Source organism: Homarus americanus, unplaced genomic scaffold (assembly GCF_018991925.1).
Source record: "Homarus americanus isolate GMGI-L3 unplaced genomic scaffold, GMGI_Hamer_2.0 scaffold26229, whole genome shotgun sequence".
NCBI lineage: Eukaryota > Metazoa > Arthropoda > Malacostraca > Decapoda > Nephropidae > Homarus > Homarus americanus.
Window position 1 is genome coordinate 70,933 of NW_024734384.1, and position 12,288 is coordinate 83,220.

The 12,288-nt window shown below is 41.0% G+C and overlaps 1 protein-coding gene across 1 annotated transcript in view; it reads left to right on the plus strand.

Moving 5' to 3' along the window:
- The first annotated feature begins 800 nt into the window (after positions 1 to 800).
- LOC121870249 overlaps positions 801 to 12,288 on the plus strand; it is a 29,077-nt gene continuing 17,589 nt past the window's right edge. Inside the window, exons 1-2 of the mRNA XM_042372036.1 lie at positions 801 to 1,127; positions 1,718 to 1,910. Coding sequence (XP_042227970.1) covers positions 801 to 1,127; positions 1,718 to 1,910 — 520 coding nt within the window. The remainder of the gene's footprint in view (positions 1,128 to 1,717; positions 1,911 to 12,288) is intronic.

The following is a 12,288-nucleotide window of genomic DNA, read 5'->3' on the forward strand; positions in this document are numbered from 1 at the left end:
TGACCCTTCAGTCTCTCCTCTGACCCTTCAGTGTTCTCGGAGTCGGGTTCCGAGCTGAGGAGGGCCGGGCCCTCACAGGAGCTGCCTGACTACCCTCTCGGACCAGGGGCTTCTCGGCAACAACTCCAGTCCTTACAAGGCCCCCCCAGGCCGTAGTCAGGAGAAGGTAACTTCCCCGCTCCTACGGACACTCCCCTCTCCTTTAAGACACCTGAGACATTATCAGTCACGGGGCGTACAAGCGGGCTCGGGTCCCACGGGACTGGTTTGTGCACTAGCACCAGGAGAGACTGGCCATTTTTAGAGTGTAAAGCGGGGGGAGGACCTAGTTCTCTCTACCCGTCCCGACCTTGAGGTACGACGACGGGCGGACGACTGAGGTTCGGAGTACTTAGAGTTCTGGCAGCTCCGCCTGTCGAGAAGGGAGATGGTCCCAGCCCTGTCAGGAATGTGCCCAGTCGCGGCCCTGGACGTCTTCGACTCTCTGCCCTCCTGTTACGTGCTGTCCAAGGCAGGTCCGTCCCAAGTGGCAACGCTACAGGACGGTAGGAGGTGTGCCCGGGCGGCCGGCCAGGCCCCTCTTTCCATGGGAAAAGGTGGGCCTGGACCTCCAGTCGATGTGGACGGCGGCGGCTGGAAGGAACAGCTCTCACATTACCTCCCCGTCACCGGCCCCTGTAGTCTTATCCCTCCAGGATGACCGGGTGCCAGACGAGTTGATGAAGTTCCTGTGGGCTCCGAAATTAACCCAGTCCTCTCTCCCATGGCAGGCCTCTCAGGTAGCCCAGACTATCCTGACCATGGACGCCATGGAGAGGCAGAAGGTGGCCCTCGCCTTCTCCACTACGGCAGGATTGGCCCAACTCAGCGCCTGGTTAAAGGCACTGACCGACAACCCTAACTCCCTCCACCCAGACTCAGCATACGGCGTCTACGAGGCCCTTTCTACCTTCGCTTCCGGATTCGCCTCGGCCTTCAACCTTTGCCCTCCTTTTTGGATGGAACGATTCCTGGCCCTCTGGCTGGCCATGGATCCGTCCGCCTACTCTCAGGACAACCAGACTACCCAGGACGAAGCCATCTGCTTCAAAATGGACAGCACAGCATCCGTTTTTCTGCCTCAACAGGTAGGGAACGGCCCGCTCAGCCCAATTGCTGTCATTCTCGGAGCAGTTCTTCAAGGAGGCACACCACCTGTCTGCTCGCCATGCCCTGGGAATCGAGAAGGGCTGCGGTGTCCCTCAGGACTCATTTAGTTTAAAACTCGGGTTGAAACACGACGACCCTCTTCAAGAGAAGATGTGGTTTAATAATACGGGCGTAAGACCCTCCATTACTCGACAATACGAGTCCTGTTGGAAAGCCTTCCAGCAGTACCTCAAGGAGCAAGGATCTTCTATGCCCACTGAAAGTGTAGTTCTAGAGTTCCTATCATCTTTAGCGCACGAGCAAGGCAGGTCTATCCCGACCCTCACCGACCCCCTGGATTACGGATATGGGGTGAAGGTTAGCTACAGGTCGATTGCCCTGCTGAAGCGGGGCCTGTTCCACCAGCGACCACCCAGGACATTTCTGGTCCTTGAAGAAAGTCTTCACTCTCTGGGCTCTGATAACCTAGCCTGAGGGCCTCTGGCCTTATGTTGTTTATTTTTCTTATGTTCTTGTTGCTATGAAGGTTTTACCATGCCATGGATTAATCTGATATGTCTCACCCCAGGGTCCATTCACCATCCATCCGTCAAAGGACCGCCTACTACAGAAGACCTTCTTTCTCGTAGCGCTGGCTATGGGTTTCAGGTCCTCCCAGCTCAAGGCACTCACGAGGTTCGACCACTGGACCTCCTTCGCCCAAGAAGATTCTGCAGTGTCCCTGGCACCTTCTCCCACCTACCTGGCATGGAAGCTGGAGGGCGAGCATCACCGACTCTGCCTGGTTGGGACCCTCCTCCAATACCTCTACGCTACAGCCGATCACACCACCAGCCACCATCATCTCTTCGTTCATTCTCGGTCTGGACGCTCTCTGTCAGTCAGAGGATTGGCAGACAGGTTGTGGCAGGTTATAGAAGAGGCTGACCTTGGGAAGGCCCCTCAACCCCACGACTTCTCACAGGTACGGGAAGGGGGTCAGTGGAAATCGGCCTCCTGCTTCATAACAAGATACATGTCTCACCAAGTGTCAGACGCACCCTGCGTGGCAATGGGTCTCACCTCTCGACCCACAGACAGCATGCTAGAAAAATATTAATGCAGCTTAATCAAGAATAAATAAAATTAAAATGGTCCTGTGTGTGCTCACTGCTCCCATTACATCCTAGCACCCCCATTCCTGTTGAATTTATCAAAGTGCACCAGCGAGCTCAACTCATTAAAATAGGGGCTTTGATGCTTGCTGAAAAAGCCTATTTTTGGTGAGTGAGCGAAGCTATTATACGAACTTATCCCGCCCTTCTTTCGGCTCCATCCCCCTGCTATTCATGATGTAGGGTTTTGGAAAGGAATGACGTGTGAGTTATGTTATCAGACAGGCAGTGACACGGCGCAGCTCTCTTGCGCAGATTCCCATTCTGTTTCCAGTTTCTTCATTGCTAGTCGCAGCCTATACTGATATAGATGTGTTAATATTGGCCTTGTCACCTTCTAGGGTGATATCTTGAGGTTTACTATAACAAAGTGCACTAGCTTCGCTCTCTCGCCAAAAATAGGCTTTTCAGCAAGCATCAAAGCCCCTATTGTCGTTTTTGGTTTATGGTTCCTATGGTGCTATTTGCATTTTAAGGGTGCCTTGTGTAATGTTTGTTAATTACTGTGTATGTAGAGCTTAGTATGTATGAATTGAGCAAATATAATAGCAATGTTGACAGTTATTACTAAAATAGACACTATTCTAAATGTTCTGTATTGTTGCAGCTTTTTATTCATGGTCACATTGGTGTGAATTGCTGCCCTCCTAGCTAGGACAGTCAGCCCTAGCCCGGGTCCATTACCAAGTACCGGTACCAGTTAGGTGGATACTTGATCTGTGAATTTGTTGAGAAGACGCCAATTTACCACTTGTGCCGTGTGTATATACAAGACCCCACGCTTGACATCCAGTGTCAACACTCCCGACATTTGTTCTGGCCGGCAGTCTGGCACTTCCATACCACATAATTATGTTTTTGTTACTTTGTACTGTCTTCAAGCCGGTTATCAGTGTAAATACTTGTAAATAGACAAGTTTTGTTACAAATATCCATAATCGTGTTCAATATCCTTGGTGAAAGCGACAGTGTTCCACCTGACAGTAATCTATAAAAGAACCAGAGGACGTTAACATCTAAACCCTCGACACAGATGGTGACAGCCTTTACTTGGTTGACGTTTGATTGTTTCATTTTTTGAGAATACTCGTAGGGCTAAGGCTTTTTTCTGGCCAAGTATAACAAAATGAATGCCTTATGTTCTCATAGTCCTAAAAAAAAAAAAAAGAGGAGACACCAGGTGGGGGGGGGTGCCAGGCATTTATCTGAGGACATGGACGAAGCAACTAATTTTTTAGCTTACTAGCAATGTAAGGATTTTCCTTTTGCTTTACAGTGTATACTTTACAAAATAAAGCAAGTTTCTCTAGGCGTTAAGCATCACGACCGTTGTTGGTGAATCAAGTAATATAACGGGATTTTTTTATATTTTGGGCAATATTAATGTGTTATTGTTTTTTTTTGTCAGAGGTGGCAATAACAATGTCTCACGGTCTTTTGGATGACCTGATATTGACTGACATTGCAGAATTAAGACACTACAAGAAATCTTCCCTGGCGTTTTGAAACAAGCGCAGTGTTGACACCTGAAACCCACGTACGGATGTACTTAACTTGATTTTTTTCAAGATTATTAAATGTTCGGAGTTTTTTGGGTACATATAACAAGATGAATGTCTCACCTTCCTGTAGATACTTGGATATCGACAGATATTCCAGAATTAAGGAGATACAAAAGAAAAAGAACTCTCTTCAAACAAGTTCTCGGCTAGCTTAATGTATTATTTTATAAGCGCTTGCAGGCTTTTACCCATTTATCACAAGATTTTTTATCTCTGGAAAATCTGTAATACATGATGAGCTCTCTGCTTGGGATTTGATCATTGTTGATGCACCCGTATATTGCACAAATAACCATAATTGTCGATACACTGATCACGGGAACAGACGAGGGCACACACGGAGCTCACTGGATGAAACACATTTACAACAGTGACGTCACGGAGCGGAGCTGTGCATTGTGGGTAAAACAAGTGTTTGGTGAACTATCCTTACTAGTATATGATCCTTGGAAATAACGGCCACTTACAGGGTCAATGAGAACACGTATTACGATAATATTAACTGAGTTGCGAGGATAATGAAGAGAACAAAAGTAGGTTGACCGTACCTGAGGTGAGGTGTGTTGCGGTCCCTGGATGAGACAGTCAACAAACACTTACCTGAAAAGAAAAAAAAATGTAATATCAATAAGACTTACTTTCTTACCTTCCATGACACATACGCTTGTAATGTTTTTAACATTTAACTTGCAAGAACAATTAGGGGAAATAAATGGATTTTGCTTATAATAAATGTACAAAGCAGTAAAATAGGTCAATACGGCATGATAGCAGCAGCCAAGGCAGTGCTCACCTTGTATTGGTGGTGGTGAGGCAAGCCTAGTGGAGAAACATCTTGCAGTAGAACTTATACCAGCAACCTTCCTGCCTGAAACAACAAACACGTGATCAACCAACACTACGTTTGACATTACTTTTACAAGTACACGACTTTAAAAATACTTAAAATAAAACGTACCCAGAATTTAGCAAAAAAGAACGGAAGACGTAAAGTATGTTAACAAGACTTAAGGGTGAAACAAACTGCACCAGTAAAAGTTGACTCGATAGCCTATCATAAGAGTGCAACCCGCAAGAGTAATCCACTAACAAACGTATGCTATTGAATGTCAAATGTTCTTTAACTTTTACAATATTAAAGGAATCAAACAAGAATTAAATAGGCAATTTGAATCAGGGTAAGAACACAAGGAAAACAGGTTACCCGTTATCACCGCCGACTGGCGCTGACAAGCGTCATGAATGTGACTATGCTATCAAGCGCAGCCTCACACAGTAGAAGTATGTTGAAGCCTATCGGCGCTGGTTGGCTGCGCTGACAAGTTTACCAGAATGAACAAAACATACTTTTCTCGCTCGCCGGCGCGGGTGGACGTGTTGTTGAGGCGATGCTAGTTGTGCGAGGTGTGCCAGTTGCACCATGATTTTGTCAAACGATGTTCAACCTTCTTCAAAATGTAGTCGAAAGTTTCCCAAGTCATTCTCATGTATTGAGGAAAAAAAACTACTTGGATCCCTTATTAGCTCACTAAAAAGATGGTGATATTCACAGTAATTTTCTCTACTACGATTGATTTCATGAATTCCAGTTCTTTTTCTCCTGATTTTTGCATAAGCACTATCGAGCAAAAGAAAATCTTCGTCAGACGACGAGCTAGACATCTTTACTGTACGACAGGTGGACCACAACTCGCAGACATACCTGCGTCCTCCGTGTCCCGCCTACCCAGCGCTGACTGTCGGCACTGGTCGGCACTGGAAACTGGCAGGCGGGTAACCTGCTTTCTTTGTGTTCTCACCCTTTTACTCCGATACCACTCGTCAAGTGAGGAATATTCTGCACTTAAACTGACGTCAGGAACCGTCAGGTTGAGACCCACTTCTACCTATCCTGACTAGTGAATTTACTAATATAGAAATCGCACTTTAAGACCTTAGTCGATGGTGCGCAGTAACACACTGTAAAATGAACATCAATATATCCTGAATTAAGTCCTGTTCAAAGGTGTAACTTCCTAACAACCTGCATCATTCGCGAGATGAGCGAAATTTGACACTTCAGAAAAGGATTTTCAATTATAGGCTATCAAGAGCATATAGTGTGTGTATTTGGTATGGTCACAATAGTGGAGAATATTTCAGAGTACCGTCCTCATATCCGAGGGTTGGCGACCACAGTCCTCCACTCTCAACGATCTCGGGTTGTTTTTACGAATCCTCCAAGGTTTTGTATCTCTCTGGGGTCTCGGTTTTTAATTTTATTCGTCCATTCCATTCTCTGCCTTCCCTGGCCCCCCTACCCTCAACTTTGCCCATTAATATCTCTTCTAATATCCCTTCACCCCAGATTATACAACTAAAGCATATTTTTCCTTATTCTATAAATTTCAAGCGTATTTCTCTTGCAGCTTTCACCAATCTTAGTACTTCCTCAATTGTTTTTGTCATTGTAATTGATTTTTAATATTCACTTATAACATCACATTTCAAACGCCTCTAACCTTTTTCCGGTGTCTGCTGAAAGTGTTACGCTTCTAACCCATACAACAGTCCTAACCTTCATTGCCTTTCAATAGCCTTTTTCTCAAGTTGAAGCAAATGTTCCTTTTTATTGGGTCTTTTAGATTCTTAAATGCTGTTTTTGCTTCTCCTATACTTGTTTTGATTTCTTGTGTACATCTACCATCACAGCTAATGTTATTTCCCCAATGCACAAAAGTTTCCACTTGTTTAAGTTCCCTGTTGCCTACCATAATTTTTATTTTAAAATTTAATTTCCAATTTGGAACAACCGTTACTTTCTTTACAGCATTATTTCTTAAACCATACTTTTCACCTTTTCCCACTGATCTGCTTACCCAGTTTTTGTAACGCCTCTTCACTGTTGGTTGTCCATGATAAGTGCAGTATCATCTGTACTGCTTGCATATAATATTACTGTACTGTACCATTAAATCTTATTCCTTCATTATTATTTACAACTTCTCGCATTGAGAATTCCGAGGGATAGAACACGGTCTTTTCTTACTCTTTGTCTAAGCCAGGGATCCACAAACCCCATTTTTCCGGCCACATGCGGCCGGAAAGAGGTACCGTACGTATGCGGCCGGCTGAGTGACGTCTAAATTTCGGGCTATGTGGCCGGTAAGACTGTTATTATTCTTTATAATTTGGGTGAAAATATTAAGCAGGGAAATCAACATACGACTGAATCAACATACTGCAGTGTGCAGACATTCAGTGTTTACCTTTGTGAAGAACAAGTACCGTCCTAAGCTCACAAGCAGTCACACCACAGAACTCGTGAAGGCTGCTGTAACACTTTAAACCAACTTTTCTGAAATTGCAAATCCCAGCAGACTCAACCCTCACATTATTTTTGGTATTGTTCTGTGTATTTATATTTGGAATTGAAGCCCTCATTATCCTATGCAAACGGCAAACTTATGTTACCTGAATATTACCCATGGAGGACTTTTTTCCGTTATTATAATAACATCACATACTTTTTTCGGAGGGGGGTTTATTGTACTGTGTACTGCAGGCTGTCATAGTACCGCTTTATAAAGCAATTTCCCCTGTATGCCTGTATTTCAGGTGTGAATCGGTTATTAAACCTTTATTTTGTGCTGCTCGAAGACACTTTCATATTTCCATATTTCGTATTGGTAAAAGTTATGTTTCCCCAATTTCTTTACAGAACATTTAACTAGGCTAGTGACGAGTGCTATTATTTCAATGCAGAATATGTATATGTAATACGTATATGTTGAAAATGAAAGCTAGGCGTAGTCTTAAATATCGTTGTTGTTTATAAAAAAAGTTATGACAAATTATAGTCCTGCAATTCTGATTTTACATTCATTTCTGATTTTCTGTGGAACACAGTGCTGACTTATGCATTGTTGTAGCCGACTAGTGTTTAAAGGTCGTGGACCCCCTATTACCTACCGGAACCAATTAGTAAGTTCATTATTTACTAACACTACATCCTCCTCTTGTCAGCAAAAAGTTTTATAATTATAATTATAAATGTAAAGAAATAAACATTGATGAAGGACATATTATAATATTTCCTTCATCAATACTTATTTGTTCTTAAATACATCTCTAAATTTCATGTTTTACCTTATCAAAAACTTTTTTCAAAATCAACAAAGCAGATATACAAATATCTTTGGACCTCTAAATCCCTTTCACGAAAAATTCTCAACCCAAATATAGCTTCTCTAGTTCCCTTTCCCTTTCTAAATCCATTTTCATCTTTAATTAACTAAAATTACTTTCTAATTTTAATTTACTTAAAATTGTGTTCAATAAAAATTTGCAGGCATGACACATTAAGCTAATTGTTCTAAACTGGGTGCACTCTGAGGCTCCAGGCTTTTTAGGTAATAACAAATATTTTTTCTTAATCACTGGGAAGGTCTCCTTAGAAGTATATAGTTACACGCTTTAGTCCATGCCAAAATATTATCAACTTCTCAATCCTGTCAAATTTGATGTTTATATACAAATTAAGGGTACCATAAATATTAAAAAATATATATATTTCCTGACTTTCCCTGATTTAATTTTGATAAATTCCCTGACTATTTGAAAGAAACAAAATAAGTTTGAGCCGATGTTTTGTTTGAATCTGAGGCTGGAAATGGTGGTCACACACGGGAGGATATATACAGTATTTACCCACATTATTGGACTCTTCATCAGCGTTTTTGGTCTTAACTATGGGAACATGTTCGGTTTTAAATTGAAGAATTAACCCCAACTACTGCCTTGTAACAGAGCAAGTAACCAAAGTTGAACAAAACTAAATCCTTCAGACCAGCCTAATTAATGTAAACACTCAGTGGTCTGGTAAAACGAATTTTATATCGATAATAATGTAAGGATTTGGGGCCTACACCTGCTCTTATAGTGAACACAGTATAGGATATAAAATGTGCAAAGCAAAATAGGATTCACAAGTGAACACTGTAGTCTGTGTCAAAATCTCCAAAGAAAAATTGGATTATAATCTATATCATATAGAACTACAGAATATGGTTATCAATATATGCCATTTTGAACGGCATAAAACAAGCAGGCTATGAGAGGAATTGCCAACAGATAATATAATCAATCAAATTGATTGACCTTCAGGCTCCAGATACATTCAATAATTCAAATTGACTAAAATAATTATCAATGAATGATAGTGCTGTGCAAAACAAACTTTGAATATAATTTTGAAAACAATAAGCTCTCAAGGTATACATAGAATTCCTTGAGTTTTTAAAAAAATATATATATTTCCCTGACGTGCTACGAAATTCCCTGACCTACAAAATTTTCTAAAGTCGATAAATTTGTCTACTTTTTAATTATACTCAAATAAACTTGCCCTGGATATAGTAGGCTGCTCTGGCGGATATCAGCTAGGAGCAGATGGCTAACACCAGACCGCGTTGATCGATTTTTTTCATTTTTGTCACAGATGTTCTCTGGATAATATTAAGTAATAAAAACGATGCAACAATGCGCAGAACCTATGAGAAGCTGACCTAACCAACCAAAGAATCCTACTTAACCTTATCTAACTTCCTAGCAGCAGCACGGACCCCCCCCCCACGCTATATTAACAGAAAATACGCACTTGCTTTAATATCTGGTATCAATGAAATTAACTTTCTTGAAGCGGCATTGTGCCTTTTTTTGGGGGGGGGGGTGGAGGCGGGGGGGACATGAGAGTACTCTCGGATTGAGCAGGTCGGTTTTTTTTTCACGGAAAGAAAGAGCGGACGACAACCCGCACCGACACAGCAGATTTTTCGGAAGAATATTTACGGTAAATAATTAGTTTCTTCTCGTACAAAGGACGTAGATACATTATTTTAGTGTCATCTGATCACTTTTTCGTCAGGTTTTACCTCGCAATTTTCCTCATCCTTCATACCCTGCCCATTATGGTGATTAAAGATCGTAGATAGAGAAAAACAATATTTTTTAATACTTATAGTTAAAGTAAAAAGTTGCCGTATCGTTACTATTACTTACTATCATTCAAAGAACATTTATGGAAAAAATGAACGAAATAGAGCAAACAATTCTGGTGTTAGCCGTCTGTCCAGTATTATATTTAATTATCCTAAATTAACCAACGTACATGGCGCACAGTCATACCGATACAGTATATTTCAGTATACTTCAGCAAGTGAAGAGCTATGACAGACGAGTAAAATTTTGTTTCGGTCATTCCTGTAATTAGATATCCAAACCTGGTTTTTCCGGCGGCTTTTGACGTGTTTTGAATTATTGTTATTTAACCTAACCTAACCAACCTATATTTTGTCTTATTTATGGCATTACAAGCTAACAATTTTGTGCATATTATTTTTTGTTTTGTTTACAAATTGCCCATAATATCCCGGAATATTTTGGGGTCCCGTTCCAGGTATATCTCGTCATTTCGGATTTTTTCCGTTTGGGGTTAGCAGCGGATTTTAATGAAAATCGGTGTACTAATGCAGCTTTTTACGCAGCGTAAGAACCTGCACTAGTGTTCCGATTTTCATAAAAATCCGCTGCTAATCCCAAACGTAAAAAATTCGAGAAAAAATAAATACAATTTAATTTGAAATAACCGAACCCAACCACCGAGATAAACCTATTTGTTTTTTGTAAAGTAACGTAACGTAACGTATCTTGACCTAACCTAACCTACCTAACTTTCTCCATTTATTCCTCCGTGTTTGTGCCGCAGACTTGTGCCGCAAATTTTCCGTTTGGGGGATAAATGTAATGTATTGAAGTACAGTATTCATTTGTCCATGATCTTTCTATGCATTTATCTATATCTGTTTAGAATGTATCTGTCTATGCATTTATCTGCCTATAAATGCAACTTAAGTTTGCTGCAACTTTCTTGTTTATATTTCTCCAAAAATTGAAAGTTATTTTTGGAATCAGCGTAAATAACTGTACTAGTGTACCGATTTTCATTAAAATCCGCTGCTAGCCCCCAAGCGGAAAAGACCCGTCATTTCTAACTTTTCTTAGTAACGTTTCCGTCGCAAATGATTCGTTATCGAGAAAATCACATTAATTTGTTAGGGATGTTAGGCTAGTTGCTTCGATATAAGCTCTGATGGGGGATCCTGTGGGCGTAGCCGCCCCCCCCCCTAATTAGCCGGAGAGGGGGGGGGGGGAATTCCCAAGAAACTGATTCGGAGATGAAACCTGGGTTTTGGTGTGATTCATTTGAATTTGATAATGATTTTTCGTCAAGCCTTGGCTCGGCTTCTCAATTTTTTTTTATTTCTTAAAAACGGAAAATCCGAGCCAACTTGGTCATTTATACAGCATATCATTCGTTTTTGCTCTCCCCCCCACCCAAAAACCTCTATTTCCCACGGGTCCCCAAAATTGTCAAACTCAAAAATGAGTCATTTGCGACAGACATGAAGGTCAGAATCGTTCAAAACACATCAAAAATCACCAGAAAAATTTAAGTTTTATATCCAAAACCATTGTGGGCAACTTGTAAGACTTCCCACTTTTGTTTCTCTCAAAAATATTCTAGTTTGTGGTTGACAAATACACTACCATCATCACCAAGTCACACCAAGTTTGAGTCGTCTGCTCCATGATTTTTCAAAGTAAACTCTTATTGTACACACAGTTGTACTAGTCACATTCCTATATTGTCATTTAATTAAGTTCCCGAATGGTTAATTAACTGCTACAATGGCAGTAGGAGGCGAAAAATTTACAAACCGAGGAAAAATACGTCCGCACACTGACCCTCAACACACGAGGCTGCTGTGACTGATATTGCCACATATTGGTACTGTACACGGAGTGACCTATTTTGAATAAAACCACGAACTTGATCGTCAGGTAATTTTATTTTTCAGAAGACAGGTACCAATCAAACCTACTTTCAATAGTGGCAAAATTATCATGAGATTTACGTAATTTTTTTTATTCAAATGTACGCTCTTAAAAACGAACATCATTTTTTTCGGTTTTCTTTGTCAAATATTTTCCAACATCAGCGTCTTTTCATACGGCATTTTTGCCAGTCTCAGGCTTTTTTGACATGACACGCTTATTTGAATCCACCAGAAGAATATTTTCTGTTAAAGCTTTGTTACTTGTCTAATATAGATACTGTATTATGTAAAAGTAAAACTGAGAGGATTTTGATGCTCTTTTTTGGGTTCGTTAAGAGAAGATTATTTAAGAGATAGCACAACTAAGTCTCTTATGTGGAATGTAAGAGAATAATTATGTGATCACGTGTTGGCAAACTTCTAACATGACGAAGAAGAGGATGTTGATTGGCGTCCACGACAATTTTAATAAATCAATCTTAATTATTATAACTGCCCTACATTACATATTTAAGAAAACTGGGGCACCGTTAAAAAAAAAATAGC